This window comes from Anomaloglossus baeobatrachus, chromosome 5 (assembly GCF_048569485.1).
Source record: "Anomaloglossus baeobatrachus isolate aAnoBae1 chromosome 5, aAnoBae1.hap1, whole genome shotgun sequence".
NCBI lineage: Eukaryota > Metazoa > Chordata > Amphibia > Anura > Aromobatidae > Anomaloglossus > Anomaloglossus baeobatrachus.
Genome location: NC_134357.1, coordinates 269,991,531 through 270,013,379, shown reverse-complemented (window position 1 = coordinate 270,013,379; position 21,849 = coordinate 269,991,531). Strand labels below are relative to the sequence as shown.

Sequence of the window (21,849 nt, the reverse complement as noted above, 5' to 3'; positions counted from 1 at the left end):
TTCAGTGCCACACTGTGGCCCATCGAGCAAATGCCCGTGAGGCAGATTGGCAATCCTGGCCTGGCGCCCCCAACGCTACTCTTGTGTGCCACTTACAGTGACCAGAACTGCCATATCTCCTCTGCCCTATTGTGAGAAAATGAAATTTGCTTGTTTACACCAAGTGATATTTGTGACATTCCAGCATCTCTTCTCTTATTTTATTAGTTTTGTAGTATGGTGCAGTACAGTGGCAAAATATGGCGGTACATAAAATATAGCTTTTTGTGCCTCAGTACAGAGCAGTGTGCAGAAGGTCCAAAGCCTAATGTTACAAGTCACCAATGTTTACCAAGTGCTAATTTATACTAGGGCCCCTGAAGAAATCAGTAATCTGCTCAGTCACTGAGGCACACTGTAATGCTGGACAGGTAATGAAGACATGATGTAGAGAATGAGTTAATGTTCCCTATTAGTTTGTGTGAATCGCTTACGTGTGACAGCATAGGTGCAGCTGGCGAGCTGTTATTGTGCCCTGGTAATAGATCCCCCGGGAACAGGCATTTAACGTTAATTAGGTGGAAGGAAAGCGACATATAAAATATCAGTGTTTGATGCCAAGCTGTTATTGCACGTCTTCATCATAGCTCGGGATATTGTTTGCCTCTTGAAATTGATTATTTCTATTATTACTTTGTCTTTTTCTTCACTTTTTTATTATCCATAAAGCTTAAACAATGTCATCAATGAATGGAGCCTGCACGCACAGCTATGAAGCCCTAACCAACGAGACGATTCCTACTGCTCCATCTCACAGCCTTCCACTTTATCATGTTCCTCCAGCTCCTCCCGGATATGTTGGTCCATCCGATGCCCAGATGTGGAAGGTCCCCACAGTGGCTCCACAGTGGAGCTTTGCTGCTGTCATTCCTCAAATTACAGAATCCTCAGCCTTTTATAAAACCTTCCTAAAAGGCAAACCTAAGGCTCTTGGGGTGAGTGATTGGATTTTTATATTTTGCAGTAACCCATAGCAGACAATCATAAATAAACTATTTCTCTGCAAATTGAATATTCCTTATTATGCTCTTTGATCTCTCTTGAGACTAAAGAGCCTAATAAATGTAAGATGTGAAAAAAAAATACTCACTCCTCACCTCTCCAGCCACCCAACTGCTTGCTGACCACCGCCTAGTCCTCAAGGCCTCTTCTTTCCACCATCAAATGCCACAGCTTTAGTGTCTTCACTTTGGATTCTGACTTCTGGGCGAAACCAGGCCTTAGAAATAAGGTCACAACGTTGTGATGTTTCAATGTTTGCTGAGACCTAACGATGCGTGGTGACCTTTGAGGTCAGATAATGTCCAAAAGTTCTGTTCTAGAGTAAAGAAATCAGAGATGAGGCATATGATAGTGGGAAAAAGAGGTATTATTCATATTTTTTTTTTTCTTACCATTTGCCCGTTTTCTATGGTACAACAAAATGGTGACCACCTAGTATTCTCCACCGAGCAAATTACAAACATTTTTGTATTCTCAGATTTTATTTTTAATTTTGTGAAGAATTCAGTTCTACTCTAATAAATACACCCATCAATAATCACCACATATCTGATAGAAAAAAGTCTAAACTAGTTAATATTTGTAGATTCATTCAGAAATGTTGCTAGGAATTTAGATTAATGCAGTAGCTTGGTATTGATAAAAGCGCACTTTTGCTCGCACACAGAGTAACATGACAGAATGTGAACTGTAGTATCTGAGAACGGCCACTGCACATTTTATTGTGTTTCAGCGCCGCACACTGTTTTGTTCCTGTCATGTCCCCTATGCCCTTCAGCAGCATTCCCATCTGTATGAATAAATTCCCTGCCTAACCAGCCCTAATCCTATGCTGATTAATGCTTTGACTAGTCGATGGGGCGTTAGTTCCCCAGACTAGTTGGCCCTCATTCTATGTTATCATGTTACAGTGGGCGTGATAACATGATTTCCACCAGCTGTTGTCACCACCAGCTCCTGGAAATCTTGTACATGCGCACAGCTCATTTCAGTATGCCTCTAAAGCTGGGTGTATGGGTGTACGTATCCCGGCTTCTGAGAGGCACACTGCGTATGATCAGAAGAACAGCTTCTACGCTTCCGATCATGTGCAGTACACCTCTCTGAAACCCAAACGCATACACCTGGCTTCAGAAGCGCAGTGACGCTGCCAAACTGAGCCGCGTGTTCCACCCCCATGCAAGCAGCCGGGCTGCTGCCACTCGGATCCGGATCTGTGGTGGCTCGAGGGGTCTCCGGACCCGGGGGTCGCGTGGCCACTCAATTAAAAGAAGGGGGGGAAAATATGTACAGGGGATTTTTGGAAAGTTCGTGACGCCACCCACAGTGCGTGGTAAGGTGAGGGACTACCACTGCCGTTGGGGAGCCCGGTGACAATGGTGCGGCAGCCTGATGTTTAACCCCTCTGTGGGTAGGGGGTTTGTGTCCCGGGGCCCGTTGATGATGGATGGTGTTTGGGTGCCGTGGGGGGATAGGAAGAGGGGTTTCCAATGTACTCACTCAGTCCCAGAATAACCACACCGACAGCTTGTAAACCAGAATTCTGAGAACCACTGCAGCCTGGGGGAGCACGCCTGCATCTGTGCCCTTGGTGTTGCTGTTGGTCTGTGGCCCTGTCCCTGGCACCTTAGTCTCGATTGGACCCGTTGGTATGAAACTCTCCGGGTCTTGCTCACCCGTATGGCTAACGGAGTGAGCTTGCTCTCAGGGTTCACGCGTAGGATTTCTTTGGACTGTAGTGGGAGAGTCCTATCCCATCGGTGTGCTAGCACCCCGATTTTGGAGCGGGTTGGGGATGACACTTGAAGTCTGCACCCCGTTGGGTAAATTACCGGAATGCGTGAAGCTACTTTCTGGCCTCAGGTCCACGTACCCCGTCATGTCCTGGCCCCTGCCCGGTGATAGCTCAAGGCCACCAGCTGCCCTCCTCGGCAGTCCGTGCCCCTTGACAATGTCCCCTACGACCGGGTTCCAGCTCCTACCAGGCCCAGACAAACGTCTGCCACCTAGTACACAGGAGCTCTCCTCCGTGGCCTCTCCTCACGAGAGCCACTTCACCTCCTCTCTCCTTCACTCTCAACTTTCAACTGTCACTGTCCGCACTTTCTCGTCACCAACCCCCCATGTGGGCGGCCCTATTCCCTTCAGGCCCCCCAATGGTGTGTCTGGTAGGTTCAAGTGGGAAGTGTTCCTAGGATTTTGATTGGCCAAGCTGTTAGCAACACCACAGGACCAGGATCCGTAACCAAGGAGGGTGGATACTGTGCAGAAGGGCAGATTGCACAATACCCTGTAACGACCTGATAGGCCAGGGCGTCACACCACGCGCATGAGCGAGATTTCCAGTAGCTGGCATTTCCACAGCAGAAACACATCAAAAATGCATGTAATCCACCCCCGACTATATCAATTCAATTTTGTCAAAGTCCAACAAATATCAGGAAGTTTAAAAAACAAAGCAGCTTTATTTAAGCATGACATACCCCCCAAAAAAGACAGAAAAACTACAATGTCAAAAACACACGAGAAAAACGTGTATATATATATATATATATATATATATATATATATACATATATAAATATATATAAAAACACAAGTAACTTTCGTACATAATAGGTGTAGGAATTCTGCAGAAATTCTGCAACATCAAAACCTTACCTAAAAGTATTACCGTACCTTAATTATATGGAGGAAATAACACTAGGAGAATCACTGCTTCAGTGATCTGTGTGCACTAGTGATGAGCGAGTACTAAAAAGCTCGGGTGCTCGAAGCTCGGGCCGAGCCTCCCAAGATACTCGTGTACTCGGCCCGAGCAACGAGCCCAATGTTATCCTATGGGAGACCCGAGTATTTTTGTGAAATGACCTCCCGGCAGCATGGAGAAACCCTAAAAATGTCACAAAAGTCTCAGAAGAGTGCTCAAATGACATGGCAACAGCATGGGGAAGACCCCTTGAAGCATTTATCACTCAAAAGTCACAGCTGTGAACAATTTTGTCCGCGTTTTACGCCATTTTTACGGACTCACCAGAAAACCTTCCAAAATGACCCCAAAATGATTTTTCATGGCGGAAATGTTAAGGGCACATACCCAATAGTGAGATAGAGCTGGTGTATGTTACTTTTTGAGATCAATACATGAAAGATTTTACGTGAAAACATTGTGTGGCACTCCGATGTCCCTGAGAAGAGACGTACATGAAGGCCTCTTGAGTCTAATGTGCCCATTTTGAGGAAGTGAGTCTTTGTAGTATTTTCCTTTGCCAGGGCAGTCCTAAATTGTGAGGTTCACCAATGCCCCTGCATACAGACGTGCATGAGGGCCTCAAAACATTAAGTGTCCATTGTCAGGAAGTGGGTGTATTATAGTATAGCCCTTAGGCAGGGCAGCCAAAAATTGGGAGGCTCCACATTGTCCCTGGGTAGAGACGTGCATGAGGGCCTCAAAACATTAAGTGTCCATTTTAAGGAAGTGGGTGTATTTCAGTATAGCCCTTAGGCAGGGCAGCCAAAAATTGGGAGGCTCCACATTGTCCCTGGGTAGAGACGTGCATGATGGCCTTTAAACCTGAAGTGCCCATTGTAAGGAAGTGGGTCTATTTCAGTATAGCCCTTTGCCAGGGCAGCCAAAAATTGGGAGGCTCCACATTGTCCCTGGGTAGAGACGTGCATGAGGGCCTCAAAACATTAAGTGTCCATTGTCAGGAAGTGGGTGTATTATAGTATAGCCCTTAGGCAGGGCAGCCAAAAATTGGGAGGCTCCACATTGTCCCTGGGTAGAGACGTGCATGATGGCCTTTAAACCTGAAGTGCCCATTGTAAGGAAGTGGGTCTATTTCAGTATAGCCCTTTGCCAGGGCAGCCAAAAATTGGGAGGCTCCACATTGTCCCTGGGTAGAGACGTGCATGATGGCCTTTAAACCTGAAGTGCCCATTGTAAGGAAGTGGGTCTATTTCAGTATAGCCCTTTGCCAGGGCAGCCAAAAATTGGGAGGCTCCACATTGTCCCTGGGTAGAGACGTGCATGAGGGCCTCAAAACATTAAGTGTCCATTGTCAGGAAGTGGGTGTATTATAGTATAGCCCTTAGGCAGGGCAGCCAAAAATTGGGAGGCTCCACATTGTCCCTGGGTAGAGACGTGCATGATGGCCTTTAAACCTGAAGTGCCCATTGTAAGGAAGTGGGTCTATTTCAGTATAGCCCTTTGCCAGGGCAGCCAAAAATTGGGAGGCTCCACATTGTCCCTGGGTAGAGACGTGCATGATGGCCTTTAAACCTGAAGTGCCCATTGTAAGGAAGTGGGTCTATTTCAGTATAGCCCTTTGCCAGGGCAGCCAAAAATTGGGAGGCTCCACATTGTCCCTGGGTAGAGACGTGCATGAGGGCCTCAAAACATTAAGTGTCCATTGTCAGGAAGTGGGTGTATTATAGTATAGCCCTTAGGCAGGGCAGCCAAAAATTGGGAGGCTCCACATTGTCCCTGGGTAGAGACGTGCATGATGGCCTTTAAACCTGAAGTGCCCATTGTAAGGAAGTGGGTCTATTTCAGTATAGCCCTTTGCCAGGGCAGCCAAAAATTGGGAGGCTCCACATTGTCCCTGGGTAGAGACGTGCATGAGGGCCTCAAAACATTAAGTGTCCATTTTAAGGAAGTGGGTGTATTTCAGTATAGCCCTTAGGCAGGGCAGCCAAAAATTGGGAGGCTCCACATTGTCCCTGGGTAGAGACGTGCATGAGGGCCTCAAAACATTAAGTGTCCATTTTAAGGAAGTGGGTGTATTTCAGTATAGCCCTTAGGCAGGGCAGCCAAAAATTGGGAGGCTCCACATTGTCCCTGGATAGAGACGTGCATGATGGCCTTTAAACCTGAAGTGCCCATTGTAAGGAAGTGGGTCTATTTCAGTATAGCCCTTTGCCAGGGCAGCCAAAAATTGGGAGGCTCCACATTGTCCCTGGGTAGAGACGTGCATGAGGGCCTCAAAACATTAAGTGTCCATTTTAAGGAAGTGGGTGTATTTCAGTATAGCCCTTAGGCAGGGCAGCCAAAAATTGGGAGGCTACACGTTGTCCCTGGGTAGAGACGTGCATGAGGGCCTCAAAACATTGTTCCCATTGCAAAGGAGCGGGTCTCCTGTCGTTGTAATGTCCATTCTGCAAAGAATGGGCGAAAAAATTTACCACTGGGGGTATACCTGAAACAAAGACCTAACTATTGTAACGGTCATCATGATGGCGCATGAGGAGAAGGAGGAGCAGTCCAGCGATTATCCAAAGTCGAGAAGTGTACCCATGGGTGAGTGGAGGTACATGGCAAACTTTAAATTCCGCTCTCATTTGCTGGTGGTGTGGTGAAGTCTGGCCCAATCCAACCCTTGTTCATCTTTATCAGAGTCAGCCTGTCAGCATTTTCAGTTGACAGGCGGGTGCGTTTATCTGTAATGATTCCACCTGCGGCACTAAAAACACGCTCTGACAAAACGCTAGCAGCAGGGCAGGCCAGGACTTCCAAGGCGTAGAGAGCCAATTCATGCCACGTGTCCAGCTTGGATACCCAATAATTGTAAGGCACAGAGGAATGTCGGAGTACAGTTGTTCGATCTGCAAGGTACTCCTTCAGCATCTGGGCAAACTTAGGATTTCTTGTGGCACTACCCCGCACCTCAGGGGCTGTGGTACGTGAGGGGCTGAGAAAACTGTCCCACATCTTAAAGACTGTTCCCCTACCTCTGGCGGATTGGACTTGTGCCTCTCTCGGCTGTACGCCTCGGTTGTCCACTGATTCCTGACCTATGCCGCTAGCGTTTTGTGAGGGGAATGCTTTGCCTACTTCCGTGAGTATGGCCTTCCGAAACTGCTGCATTTTGGTTGACCTCTCATCCACGGGAATAAGAGACAAAAAGTTCTCCTTGTAGCGTGGGTCTAACAGTGTTACCAACCAGTAATGATTGTCGGCCAAGATGTTCTTAACGCGAGGGTCACGAGACAGGCAGCTTACCATAAAGTCAGCCATGTGCGCCAGACTCTTAACAGCCAGGACTTCAGTAGCCTGACCAACAAGATGACTGAACATGCTGTCCTCCTCCTCCTCCTCCTCCTCCTCCTCCTCATCTACCCTGTCCTCTGGCCAGCCACGCTGAATCGAGGATATGACTGGTGTGCATGTCATATCCTCAATTTGGCCGGAGAGTTGCTCCATGTCTTCATCCTCCTCCTCGTCATAGTCCTCCACTGCACGTTGTGATGAGACGAGGCTGGGCTGTGTGTTATCACCCACACCCACTACTGTTTCTTGCTGCAACTCATCGCGCTCCGCCTGCAATGCATCATGTTTGTTTTTCAAAAGGGACCGTTTTAGAAGGCAGAGTAGCGGTATGGTGACGCTAATAATGGCGTCATCACCACTCACCATCTTGGTGGAGTCCTCAAAGTTTTGGAGGATGGTACATAGGTCTGACATCCATCTCCACTCCTCAGGTGTTATGTGTGGAGTTTGACCCATTTCCCGACGGCTTAGGTGATGCAGGTACTCAACAACTGCCCTCTTCTGCTCACATATCCTGACCAACATGTGCAGAGTTGAATTCCAACGCGTGGGGACATCACACACCAGTCTGTGAGCCGGAAGATGCAAACGGCGCTGAAAGCCGGCAAGGCCGGCTGAAGCAGTAGGTGACTTTCGAAAATGTGCAGACAGGCGGCGAACTTTTACCAGCAGATCAGACAGCTCTGGGTATGACTTTATAAACCGCTGAACCACGAGGTTGAGCACATGGGCCACGCATGGAACATGTGTCAGCTGGCCTCGCCTCAAAGCCGCCACCAGGTTCCGGCCATTGTCACAAACGACCTTTCCTGGCTTTAGGTTCAGAGGTGTGAGCCAGTGATCTGCCTGCTGTTTCAGAGCTGTCCACAGCTCTTCTGCATTGTGGGGTTTGTCACCTATGCAGATTAGCTTCAGCACAGCCTGTTGCCGCTTCGCCGAGGCAGTGCTGCAGTGCTTCCAGCTTGTGACTGGTGTGGAGGGCACAGTGGATGAGGATGCGCAGGAGGAGGAGGAGGCTGAAGAGCATGACATTCCGGAGCTGTAGAGTGTGGGTGAAACACTGACTGAGGTAGGGCCTGCAAACCTTGGTGTGGGAAGGACGTGTTCCGTCCCTCGCTCAGACTGGGTCCCAGCTTCCACAATATTAACCCAGTGTGCCGTCAACGAGATGTAGCGGCCTTGCCCACAAGCACTTGTCCACGTGTCTGTGGTTAGGTGGACTTTGGGTGAAACAGCGTTGTTCAGGGCACGTGTGATGTTTTGTGACACGTGGTTATGCAACGCGGGGACGGCACACCGGGAGAAATAGTGGCGGCTGGGGACCGAGTAACGTGGGACAGCTGCCGCCATCAGGTCACGGAATGCTTCTGTCTCCACCAGCCTAAAAGGCAACATTTCCAGCGCAAGCAGTCGCGAAATGTTAGCATTTAGAACTGTGGCATGTGGGGTGTTGGCAGTGTATTTGCGCCTGCGTTCAAAGGTTTGCTGAATGGATAACTGAACGCTGCGCTGGGACAAGGACGTGCTTGATGATGGTGTTCTTTCTGCGTAGGCAACTGCAGGTGCAGGAGTGGAGGAGGCTTGTTCGCAGGCAGCATGGACAGAGGATTGGCTCGCATGCACAACCAGCGAAGACGTAGCAGTGACATCAGCAAGCACTGCTCCTCGACTCTGTTGTACTTCCCACAAAGTCGGGTGCTTGGCTGACATGTGCCTGATCATGCTGGTGGTGGTCAGGCTGCTAGTTTTGGTACCCCTGCTGATGCTGGCACGGCAGGTGTTGCAAATGGCCTTTTTTGAATCATCTGGATCCAACTTAAAAAACTGCCAGACTCGTGAAGACCTAACATTTGTACAGGCACCTTGTGTCGTCGTGTTGTTACGGGGAACGGTTGCCTGACTTCTGCCTGGGACCACCACCCTGCTTCTTACTGCCTGTTGTGATGCTACGCCTCCCTCCCCCTGTGCACTGCTGTCCTCGCTCTGCATATCCTCCTGCCAGGTTGGGTCAGTTACTGGATCATCCACCACGTCGTCTTCCTCTTCCGCACCCTGCTCCTCCTCCTGACTTGCTGACAATTGTGTCTCATCATCGTCCACCACTTGTTGAGACACGTTGCCAACTTCGTGAGAACGTGGCTGCTCAAATATTTGGCTATCTGTACAGACGATCTCCTCATGACCCACTTCAATATGAGCTGGCGAGAGGCCAGAATGTGTGAATGGAAACGTGAACAGCTCTTCCGAGTGTCCAAGTGTGGGATCATTAATGTCCGAGGAGGACGTGTACTCAGCCTGGTGGTAGGAAGGAGGATCAGGTTCAGAAATGTGCGGTGCAGTATCACGGCTACTGACACTTGACCGTGTGGAAGACAGAGTGTTTGTGGTGGTGCCAATCTGACTGGAAGCATTATCCGCTATCCAACTAACAACCTGTTGACACTGGTCTTGGTTCAAGAGCGGTGTACTGCTGCGGTCCCCAAGAATTTGGGACAGGACGTGCGAGCGACTAGATGTGGCCCTTTGTTGTGGCGAAATTAGAGCTTGCCCACGACCTCGGCCTCTGCCTGCACCACCATCACGTCCACTTCCTTGTTCCTTGCCAATGCCCTTGCGCATTTTGCAATGCTGTGCACTGCTGACGTGTATATTCACTACTTGTGCGTTATATCAAAGTTTCTGGAAATTGCACACCAGTGCACCTGTACGCTGCCACCAACAGGCACACACGTGCGGTTTTAAAAACCAAGCACGGACGCAATAATAACCTAACACAGGTTTTAGGAGCAAAAATTAAGAACTCTGACACTATCAGCCACTGCTGACTGACGTGTATTATACACTACACTTGTGCGTTATATAATAGTTTGGTAAACGCACACCAGTGCACCTGTACGCTGCCACCAACAGGCACACACGTGCGGTTTTAAAAACCAAGCACGGACGCAATAATAACCTAACACAGGTTTTAGGAGCAAAAATTAAGAACTCTGACACTATCAGCCACTGCTGACTGACGTGTATTATACACTACACTTGTGCGTTATATAATAGTTTGGTAAACGCACACCAGTGCACCTGTACGCTGCCACCAACAGGCACACACGTGCGGTTTTAAAAACCAAGCACGGACGCAATAATAACCTAACACAGGTTTTAGGAGCAAAAATTAAGAACTCTGACACTATCAGCCACTGCTGACTGACGTGTATATTCACTACTTGTGCGTTATATCAAAGTTTCTGGAAATTGCACACCAGTGCACCTGTACGCTGCCACCAACAGGCACACACGTGCGGTTTTAAAAACCAAGCACGGACGCAATAATAACCTAACACAGGTTTTAGGAGCAAAAATTAAGAACTCTGACACTATCAGCCACTGCTGACTGACGTGTATTATACACTACACTTGTGCGTTATATAATAGTTTGGTAAACGCACACCAGTGCACCTGTACGCTGCCACCAACAGGCACACACGTGCGGTTTTAAAAACCAAGCACGGACGCAATAATAACCTAACACAGGTTTTAGGAGCAAAAATTAAGAACTCTGACACTATCAGCCACTGCTGACTGACGTGTATTATACACTACACTTGTGCGTTATATAATAGTTTGGTAAACGCACACCAGTGCACCTGTACGCTGCCACCAACAGGCACACACGTGCGGTTTTAAAAACCAAGCACGGACGCAATAATAACCTAACACAGGTTTTAGGAGCAAAAATTAAGAACTCTGACACTATCAGCCACTGCTGACTGACGTGTATATTCACTACTTGTGCGTTATATCAAAGTTTCTGGAAATTGCACACCAGTGCACCTGTACGCTGCCACCAACAGGCACACACGTGCGGTTTTAAAAACCAAGCACGGACGCAATAATAACCTAACACAGGTTTTAGGAGCAAAAATTAAGAACTCTGACACTATCAGCCACTGCTGACTGACGTGTATTATACACTACACTTGTGCGTTATATAATAGTTTGGTAAACGCACACCAGTGCACCTGTACGCTGCCACCAACAGGCACACACGTGCGGTTTTAAAAACCAAGCACGGACGCAATAATAACCTAACACAGGTTTTAGGAGCAAAAATTAAGAACTCTGACACTATCAGCCACTGCTGACTGACGTGTATTATACACTACACTTGTGCGTTATATAATAGTTTGGTAAACGCACACCAGTGCACCTGTACGCTGCCACCAACAGGCACACACGTGCGGTTTTAAAAACCAAGCACGGACGCAATAATAACCTACTAACAGGTTTTTTTGGGGAGCGACAATTACAGTACAGACAAGTCAGACACTATCTGGACTGTTTTACACTGTGTACACCAGCCCCAGATATGAAGGCTGGTATACGGTCACCACTACCCTGCCTGCCTGCCTGCCTGTATACTGCTACAATAGTCCTGACAAGGACTCTTTTGGTCACTAGCCTGTATTCAGACCTGGCTATACCCTGCCTGTATATAGCAACAATAGTCCTGAGAAGGACTCTGCTACTGTACTCCGACCTGGCTATACCCTGCCTGCCTGTATACAACTAGAATAGTCCTGAGAAGGACTTTTGGTCACACTGTTTGCAGCCCTGCAACTGAAAAGCTATAAAGGGCCGCAAAGCTTTCCCTGAATCAGCGACACTCTCCCTACACTCACTGTCAGAATAGCTGTGAGCAGAGCACAGCGCGCCGGCCGATATAAAGGCTCGGTGACGCTGTGCAGGCCGGCCAATCACTGCAATTCCACAACTAACAGGGCTGTGGCATTGCAGTGGTCTGCCAGCCAATCCCTGCATGAGGGCTGGCTCTCAAAAGAGCGCCAACATGCAGAAATGAAGACCACGAGTAAAGCACGAGTATCGCGAGATTACTCGGTCCCCGCCGAGCAGCCCGAGTACAGTGATACTCGTGCGAGTACCGAGTAGTGACAAGCATGCTCGCTCATCACTAGTGTGCACTTATAGATCACAGAGTAAAAACAGCATACAATGTTAATTAGCTTCCTCTAGACCAGCAGCATTATTATGTGTAATGACAGAGGCATGGGCTCATGGGACAGGGTCATAATGATACCACTTTCTAAAGCTTTAGTGTTGCCTCACTTGAAAGCTGCAGTTCAGGATATCAGACTATTAGGAACAGAGAAGCCTAAACTGGCCCTCAGGCTAAGGGACCCTGGCTGACATGGATCCCAAAGATATGCCTGAACGTCATGATGTTTGGTCCGCCTTCCCAACCCTAAAGGGTGCTTTACACGCTGCGACATCACTAACGATTCCTAGTGATAGCTCCCACCCCCGTCGCTCGTGCGACATTTGATGCTCGCTGCCGTAACGAACATTATCGCTACGGCAGTGTCACACGCACATACCTGGTCAGCGACGTCACTGTGACCGCCGAACAATCTCTCCCTCAAGGAGGAGGTGTGTTCGGCGTCATAGCGACATCACTGCGGCGTCACTAAGTGGCTGGCCAATAGAAGCGGAGGGGCAGAGATGAGCGGGACGTAACATCACCTCCTTCCTTCCTCATTGCCGGTGGACGCAGGTAAGGAGATGTTCGTCGCTCCCGCAGTGTCACACATAGCGATGTGTGATGCCGCAGGAACAACGAACAACATCGTACCGGTGGCAGCAGCGATATTAAGGAAATGAATGACGTGTCAATGATCACCGTTTTGGAACGATTTTGCGATCGTTGATCGTCGCTCTTTAGTGTTACACGCTGCGATGTCGCTACCAGCGCCGGATGTGCGTCACTAACGACGTGACCCCGACGATATATTGGTAGCGATGTCGCAGCGTGTAGAGTACCCATAATTCCTGAATAATGCTGATCTAGTGGCCCACTTCCCTCCACCCAGAAGAGGGCCGGGACAGGAGTAATAATTCCCACACAAATAAACAGTTGGGGGAAAAAACAAAACTCAAACTCACAGTAATCACTTACAGAGGTATAAACAATACATGATCATGAGGAAACTAAAGGAAGGGAGGAAAATAATCCGACAACAAGAGTTTTTCCACAGGACACCAAACTGCACAGAGAATTTCACCAGCAACTGGATAACAAGGAACAAGGACTGGGATTGCATAGAGCTATCACCAGCATAGGAGAACAGGCCGCACCATCTTAAAAAGGGCGGTAGTGATTGTGATAGGTCTCCTGCAACATGTGACTAAAGCAGTGATACACAGACTAGCAGGAAATGAACTCCTGCAAGCCCGAATACTACGAAGAGCACAGCTGGTCGATGCCCGAGCCTATCTGTGCAACTCAAAAGCAGCATCATGTGGAGTAAAGGGCTCTGTTCTACAGCAGCATTTACAGTTTTGGTTAAAGGGATTTGTGAGTAAGATCAACCTCCTCACACCAAATCGATGGACATTGTAGGTCTTTTAGTCCCTGTGCGCTCGCTGCGGATTTACCGCGGATTTTGCAGCGGATTTGCCGCAGATTTGCTGCAAAAAATGTGTATAACATTGCTGCAGTCATTCCCCAGCAAATCCTATGGGTTTTAAAAAATGCTGTGCGCACACTGCGTTTTTTATACCCGCTGATTTTCCGCTGCGGAATTAATGAGCATGTCACTTCTTTTCCGCAGATACCTGCGGTTTTTGCCATAGATAATGGTAAAAATCCGCAGGAACCAACTTGCGGAAAATCCGTGGTAAATCCACTGCAAACCGCGGAAAACCGCGGTAAAACCGCATGCAGATTTCACTGCGGTTTTGGTGCGGTTTGTTACTGCGGGTGCAGGATTCTTTAAGAGGGTCCAGAATTTCCTTAAGAAAAAATCACTTTCTAGCGCGCACATGGCCTAAAGGGTGCTTTACACGCTGCGACATCGCTAACGATATATCGTCAGGATCACGGTGTTTGTGACGCACATCCGGCGTCATTAGCGATGTCGTTGCATGTAACACCTATGAGCGACCTTAAAGGATCGCAAAAGAGTTAAAAATCGTTGTTCTGTAACACGTCGTTCATTTACCAAAAATCGTTGTCTGGTCAGTAGCGAGGTTGTTCGTTGTTCCTGCGGCACCATACATCGCTACGTGTGACACCGCAGGAATGACGAACATCTCCTTACCTGCATCCACCAGCAATGAGGAAGGAAGCAGGTGGGCGGCATGTTCCACCGCTCATCTCCTCCCCTCCTCTGCTATTGGGCGGCCGCTTAGTGACGCCGCAGTGACGTCGCTATGACGCCGAATGCACCTCCCCCTTGAAGGAGGGATTGTTCGGTGGTTACAGCGACGTCACTGAAAAGGTATTTGCGTGTGACGCTGCCGTAGCGATAATGTTCGCTATGGCAGCAATCACTAAATGTCGCACGAACGACGGGGGCGAGTGCTATCATGCACGACATCCCTAGCTATCGCTAGCGATGTCGCAGAGTGTACAGTATAGCACCCTTTAGAGCTAAATATATTGACACTTGATACATTATCAAAGCCCTCCATATGCCCTCTTGGCCCATAAGCTACGGTTACACCCTCCACTGTGAGCCAATGTTATGACCTTTATTATTATTTATTTTATTATATATCTTTTTAACTGTGGGACACTCCTCAGAAATTCTGTACTGACCATGACTGACTGAAGCGCCATAGGTCACTTGCGGTCAGAGGTAGATACAGAATTTCGCATGAGTGTGAGAAATTTCGGGTCTGACACTTATTGAGAATGATCTATGGAGCTTCATTCTCAGAACGAGGCTCCATAGGATTCATTGGGCACCATGGGACATTACACCATTGGATTACGTTGGAACTTTGAGGATTTCTTTTCAATTAATAAACTGATGAATGAAGGAGTGTGGTGGAGTCTTTATTCACCAATAGATTATGTAGGAACTTCGAGGATTGTTTTTAATTTTTAAATTGGTGAACAAAGCAGTGTAGGGTAGTCTTTATTCAAAAAAATATTTTTTTCCTGTGTCTGTGTGATTTTTAACTGTACATTTACCAGATTAGTAAAAGGCGTTTCTGATAGACGCATATACATTACTAATCGCTGGGCTTGATCCCATCTGTCAATTGACATCTGACATCAACCCCAAAAGTATTAACCCGATTGTCACCACACCAGGGCAATTGGGAAGAGTCGGGCAAAGCACAAGAATTGGCACATCTAATAGATGTGCCCCTTTTGGGGCAGCTGCGGGCTACAATTTTTAGGCTGGGAGGGCCAAATAACCATGGGCTTTTCTAGCCTATGTGACACCCTGGGCATTATAGTGTGGTATGGCAGCGACACAGACCCCAAACAGTCCATATACACTGAACATAAGGCTTTTATTTCCATCCTCCCACATAACACATCACATGGCGAAACACATTACATCATATGACATAACAATAAGACTGGGCACTAATTAATACAACATACCTCTGTCTGAAACTAACAGTGGTGAGTACAGGCCTGACTCTCCAGTCACAGGCCTCCAGCTTACATAACTGTGCGCGCCCACACACTGACTCCAGTCAGTACAAACACAGCCCTCTCCAGGGGCCGTCTCCCCTGAGACTCTCTCTCTCTTTCTGTCAGACCATGTGCTTAAACAAACACTCATATTATATGCTAGGAGTCTCACCCACAGGTGGAGGTATGTGGACAATCCCGTCTCTAGAAACATTCAAACCTTCCCTTGTAATGCCTTTAATCAATCTTGTGGCACGACAAGTATCAGAGTAGCCGGTCACCATCCTACACCTGATAATACTTGCCCCCAGCTGTCTGCTTTATCAGTGGCACTGTGCTAGAGTTTGTCTCCTTTACTGGAGAGACAATTTGAATATTTCTTAGAGGGGCGTGGCAGCTATAAGTCCCCTTACTTGGCAGCCAGACTGGCTTGCAAAGTCTCCTTAAGGAGAATAATGTTCCCCCGTGGTCCCCACATAGCTTTCTCATGAGCCAGATCAGACACCCCCATACTTTGCACTGACGAGGGGCAAGCACCCCGAAACACCGTGTCTGCAAATTGGGATTCTGATCTGGCTTATATATCCTGAGTCATATTGCAAAGGATTGTTAAAAATCCACTTGTGACCTTTAGGATCGCTACTTCCAATAGGTGGCGCTGTGCTAGAGTTTGTCTCCTTTACTGGAGAGACAATTTGAATATTTCTTAGAGGGGCGTGGCAGCTATAAGTCCCCTTACTTGGCAGCCAGACTGGCTTGCAAAGTCTCCTTAAGGAGAATAGTGTTCCCCCGTGGTCCCCACATAGCTTTCTCATGAGCCAGATCAGACACCCCCATACTTTGCACTGATGAGAGGCAAGCACCCCGAAACACAGTGTCTGCAAATTGGGATTCTGATCTGGCTTATATATCCTGAGTCATATTGTAAAGGATTGTTAAAAATCCACTTGTGACTTTTAGGATCGCTACTTCCAATAGGTGGCGCTGTGCTAGAGTTTGTCTCCTTTACTGGAGAGACAATTTGAATATTTCTTAGAGGGACGTGGCAGCTATAAGTCCCCTTACTTGGCAGCCAGACTGGCTTGTAAAGTCTCCTTAAGGAGAATAGTGCTTTATCATGGACAGTTATCAAAAATAGGGGGCCTACACATTGGTTCTTTTAAATTTTTAACCTCTATTTTTTATTCCAGTCATTGTAAAGTAGACAGCTGACTGCTGCAGCCCGCAGATGTCTGCTTTACCTGCGCTGGTTATCAAAAATAAGGGCAACCACAAGTCATTTTTATTTTTTTTTAATATATTTTATTTACAGCAGTACAGGCATCTACCCCATGCTGAAAGCCTGTTGATTGGCTGCAGCCTTTGAACAAACTTTATTTAGCATCTGAAAAACACCCGAATTCATGAACTCAGACACTGACTTCTGTGAAAAGTCCATGGTTGAGTTTGAGCCCGGACACTATGTCTCTGGTACAAACTTTACAGTTTAGGTTTGCTCATTCCTAAAATATATACAGTGTATACTGTGTGTATGAATATATATATATATATATATATATATATATATGTGTGTGTGTGGCGCCCCTGGGCTTCAGGCGCCACGGGGTATTACACCTCCTTTACGTGGTAATATCCATCCCGGGTTAGGAGGGAGGTTAAACTGCCGGTCCCTTTACAAAACACACACATACAACAGTAGGGTGCTTTTCCACGGGGGGGGGGACTAGGGCAGATAGGGTGGTTAACCATCATGAAGCATGGGACTTCCCCATTCGCTAGTGTGACGCCCTGGACTAGCCAGGTAGTCACAGACATTACACCTTACACACTCCCCTGGACAGTAACACCAGTCAAACAAAAACCCTTGTTGCCTCCCTCCAGGGACTGATGTCCACACCAGGTGGGGCGAAGCCAGGCGGTTGGCCCCACCCACCGAGGAGTTCACAGGCCTGGAGGCCTGGAGTCCGGGGAGAGAGCACAAACACTACAGCTGGCTGCGGGACCCATCCATCCAGCCGTTTGGTTTACCAGAGACTCTGTCATTGACTGCCTGAGTGAGTACACCACTGCCATCCGGCACCTCGCCGCGCTGCCCCTGCAACCCTGCACCCAAGCCATCCAGCCTCCCCGTTACACCACCGGGCCCCAGGATCACCAACCCCTGCCCACGGAGGGGACGACATCCTAGCTGCTCCCTACCATCGCTCCCAGGATCCCCGACACCAGCAGCGGTGGTGCCCTTTATCACCACGACCCGTGGGTGGCGTCACGAACTATCTCCCTAAACAAACCACCCCCTTTTCACTCGTGGATGAGGAGCGCTGCTCGAGTCCTCGGGTCCGGCCCACTGCTCGAGCCACCGAGCAGCACCAGAAGCCCCAGACCCGAGCGTGGCGAGCGCGTCCTCTCCGCCCGCGACAACTTGGCGTCACGAACAGGATTAGAACCAATCTACCTACCGGTAGAAGTGCACCGTGCAGTCCCCGCCGGCGGCGTCCGGCCGAAAAATTTGAAGTTCTACCATCTTGGGCGCAAAGATTTCCCGCTCGAGCATCTTTGAACAACAAGCGGAAGTGCTAGAAAGAACCAAGGGGGGGCGGGTGAAGGCCTGCCTGATGTAACGGAGGGCATAAGAAGCGGGGACGCCAGGACCCTGAAACCTTCCCGTTCCTGGAAGCACAAGCGTCAGGATGTCCACCCCATCTGAAAGCCCTGAGTCCCCAGAACCTGCACCCGGGACGGCGGCGTGGCTGAATGCCCAAGTGATGGTGCTGTGCTGTCGCAACAGGGCCCAGGTGCATGACCTGCTGGATTGCTGGACCGCTGAACTGGAGGAGCTGGCTGCGGTCGTGCGGACGCATGAAATAGAGGCCATGCTAGAGGAGCTGGTGAGTGACCCACGCCCTTATGTCCCCGAGGGACCGGCTGCTGCGGCTGAAGGACCCGGTCTACCCCCAGCCCCGGTAGAGCCTGCTCTATCGCCCGTGCTGACCGCCCCTACTGCCCCACTCAGCCCGCCGTTCCCGATGGGGATGGCGGAGTCCGCGTTGACGCTCCACCAGGGCCTGGAGGCCCAAGAGGATGCCGGCCAACCAAATGCTGGAGCGGTTAGCTCAGAAGAATCGATTGCGGTCCTCCGTGCACAAACCGATGACGAATCGCCTGCCACTGAGGAGCCATGGGTCTGGGCTCAGTTAGAAACCGTATCTGTCCTGCCGGGTCCCGCCCTCAGTCCCCTAGAGTCAGATGACAGCGGCTCAGGGGCTAACACAGAGCCTGTCTCAGAGGAAGAAGGAGTCTTCGACTTGCATAATATGGAGGCTACCTACATCCCTCGGAGTTGCAACAATGGATGCCGGGCGGCCCTTCCCCGGCGCGCCTGCCGCGTGCTGGAGGGGCTAGAGCCTGTAGTTCTTCGCCTGGAGCAGGGCGAGGAGTGTGGAAATGAGCAAAAGTGGCAGCGGCCCTCCGTTGCAACCCAGTTGTTCCCGTTGGGACCCCCAGCACCGTGTTTCCGTTAAATGAATGAACACCAATCATCTGAGTTTGTCACCTGATTATCAACAAGTTGATTATGCCGGCCGTTGCCAACAAGTTGTCCCTGTAGGGACCCTATGTGTTTTTCCGCTAGCCCTTTAAGAGACAAGGCTGAGAACTTGCAGGCCAACCACGAACTTGTGGCCTTGTAAATAAGTTGTGGGCTGTATTCCGTTGCCGCCTCCGGAGAGGCAGATTGGAGGAAGGACCCGCAGCAGAGTAGGCTGGGGTCTGGCCACCACCAGGACCGGTGGCCATCCTCCGGGGGTCAGGGGTCCCCTGGACGTGGGGTCCCCTGAAGTGACAGCCGGGTGCGAGACACCGTGCCCTTTCCCGCTCGGGTAACCTGGAACAGGACTGGGGTAAAGGGGTGCTGCCCATTTCTTAGGGGCAGCATCAAGGTGTAGGTTGCTTGGGTGGGGGAGTGGAAGTACATGAACCCATCCGTTATTATTAAAAATGTTTTTTATATGTTTGAAACGTTAAAGTGCCATGCCTCCCATAAGGGAAGAACTAAAATATGCTTATGTTAAATGTTTTACATGTTAATTTATATTTTACAGAAAAATAAAACCGGTGATGGACGGGCAGCCCACGGACGGTCTGCATTTCACCAAGGGGGAATGTGACGCCCTGGACTAGCCAGGTAGTCACAGACATTACACCTTACACACCCCTTCCCCTGGACAGTAACACCAGTCAGACAAAAACCCTTGTTGCCTCCCTCCAGGGACTGATGTCCACACCAGGTGGGGCGGAGCCAGACGGTTGGCCCCACCCACCAAGGAGTTCACAGGCCTGGAGGCGGGAAAAGACACAGATCTGAGTAGACAGTGAAAGTGAGAGGTCAGAAACTGTCGGTGTCTGGGTAGGGGCCCAGGCACAAACAGCAAGGTTGGCAGATGGTGGTGGCTGTCTGCAGGAGTTAGTGGATCTCTGTGGAACCGTAGGACCAGGGTCGGGCTGTGGCCCGCCGGTACCGAACCGGGGAGCGGAGTGAAGCTAAGCACACAGGCAGGGCCATTGGACCCCGACTAGGCTTGGAGCCGCCGACAATGGTCAAATGCGAGTGTGACCGGAACCCCAGGGGTTTCCTAACAACAAAGACCCGACAGAAGGCAACAGTCCACACCGTGAGGATATACAGCCACCGCCATAGGCTAGAGATCCAAGGGCCAGCGCTTGCGGGCAAAACGGGCTCCTTCGGTACCTATACGCTGGGGAGTGGACTACCGGTGGGCACCACAGGAGTCAGAACATTCTAACCAGGTGCAGGGAAAGACAGCCACCATCACACTAACCGGGGAGAGAGCACAAACACTGCAGCTGGCTGCGGGACCCGTCCATCCAGCTGTTTGGTTTACCAGAGACTCTGTCATTGACTACCTGAGTGAGTACACCAGTGCCATCTGGCACCACGCCGCGCTGCCCCTGCAATCCTGCACCCCAGCCATCCAGCCTCCCCGTTACACCACCGGGCCCCGGGATCACCGACCCCTGCCCACGAAGGGGACAACATCCTAGCTGCTCCCTACCATCGCTCCCGGGATCCCTGACACCAGCAGCAGTGGTGCCCTTTATCACCACGACCTGTGGGTGGCGTCACGAACTATCTCCCTGAACAAACCACCCCATTTTCACTCGTGGACGAGGAGCACTGCTTGAGTCCCCGGGTCCGGCCCACCGCTCGAGCCACTGAGCAGCAGCAGAAGCCCGGACCCGAGCGTGGCGAGCGCGTCCCCCCCGCCCGCGACACTAGGAAAAACCACTGGGGGCGGGCACCACTTGGGATAAGAAGTAGGCACAGCCATCTCACTAGAGCAGACCTTCCCGGGCATAGCTCGGGATAACATCTCACACAGACAACAGGAGTCAAGTGTTTCTCTTTGTTCGTGGGGCCCGTGGATTGGAGCTCGAGGCTTGGCCTGGGTTCCGGATAGCAAACGGGGGACACTTCACTATAAAGACTTCCACGGGTTCGGCAGTGACCACCGACTATCTAGGATTGGCTGGAGCCAATCGTGGCAGAGACCAGTACTCTGGAGCAGCGCCTGAACTACCTGTGAGTAAAAGACCTGGAACTGCAGCCCCTGCCTCTCATTTGCTGTCCCCCAGCGTTGCGGCGCCAACGGGGACTACCACCACCCCCATTCTTCATCAATCAACCTCCCTGTGGTAACCCCGCTCTGCTTGTGGGGAGTGACACCATCCCGGCTGTGACCTTTACCATCAGCCCCGGAGAGCAGCACTCGCAGCGGCGGCCTATCTCTGGCCGCGGTCCATAGGTGGCGTCACGATCTACAAAGAGTTTCCTAACCATCACTACCACCCATCCTCAATCTTTCCCTCCCTTCTGTACGCCTCGGGGTCACGAAACCGGGCCGGGCCAGGCCAGCCCATGACGACGCAAAAGATCTGCACCCCCGGCCCGGTGACGAGTCGGGTGAAATCCCATCCACTCCAGGGTGTTACATATCTATATATATATATATATATATATATATATATATATGTAACAGTATGATATGTACCCAGAATGCTTTTTTTCCCCTGATCAATGGTGGAAATATATCTAAAGGATTAACAATATCTCTTACTCTGAGAGCTATATTACGCAACATTGTCACATAAATGTCACAAATGGCTGCTGTCACTTGCCATTTATCGTGGAGCATTGTGTAAAGCAGTGCCTGAGTCTACAGTTTATCCCTACAGCCGGTCATTGTGGAATTCTATGTATACACATGGTCAAAATTGTTGGTCTCCCTCATTTAAT

General features: G+C 49.8%; 1 protein-coding gene across 1 annotated transcript in view; it reads left to right on the top strand.

The window, feature by feature from the left end:
- Nucleotides 1-716: 716 nt before the first annotated feature.
- LOC142309963 (membrane-spanning 4-domains subfamily A member 4D-like) overlaps nucleotides 717-21,849 on the top strand; it is a 61,517-nt gene continuing 40,384 nt past the window's right edge. The window contains exon 1 of the mRNA XM_075347436.1: nucleotides 717-974. Coding sequence (XP_075203551.1) covers nucleotides 717-974 — 258 coding nt within the window. The remainder of the gene's footprint in view (nucleotides 975-21,849) is intronic.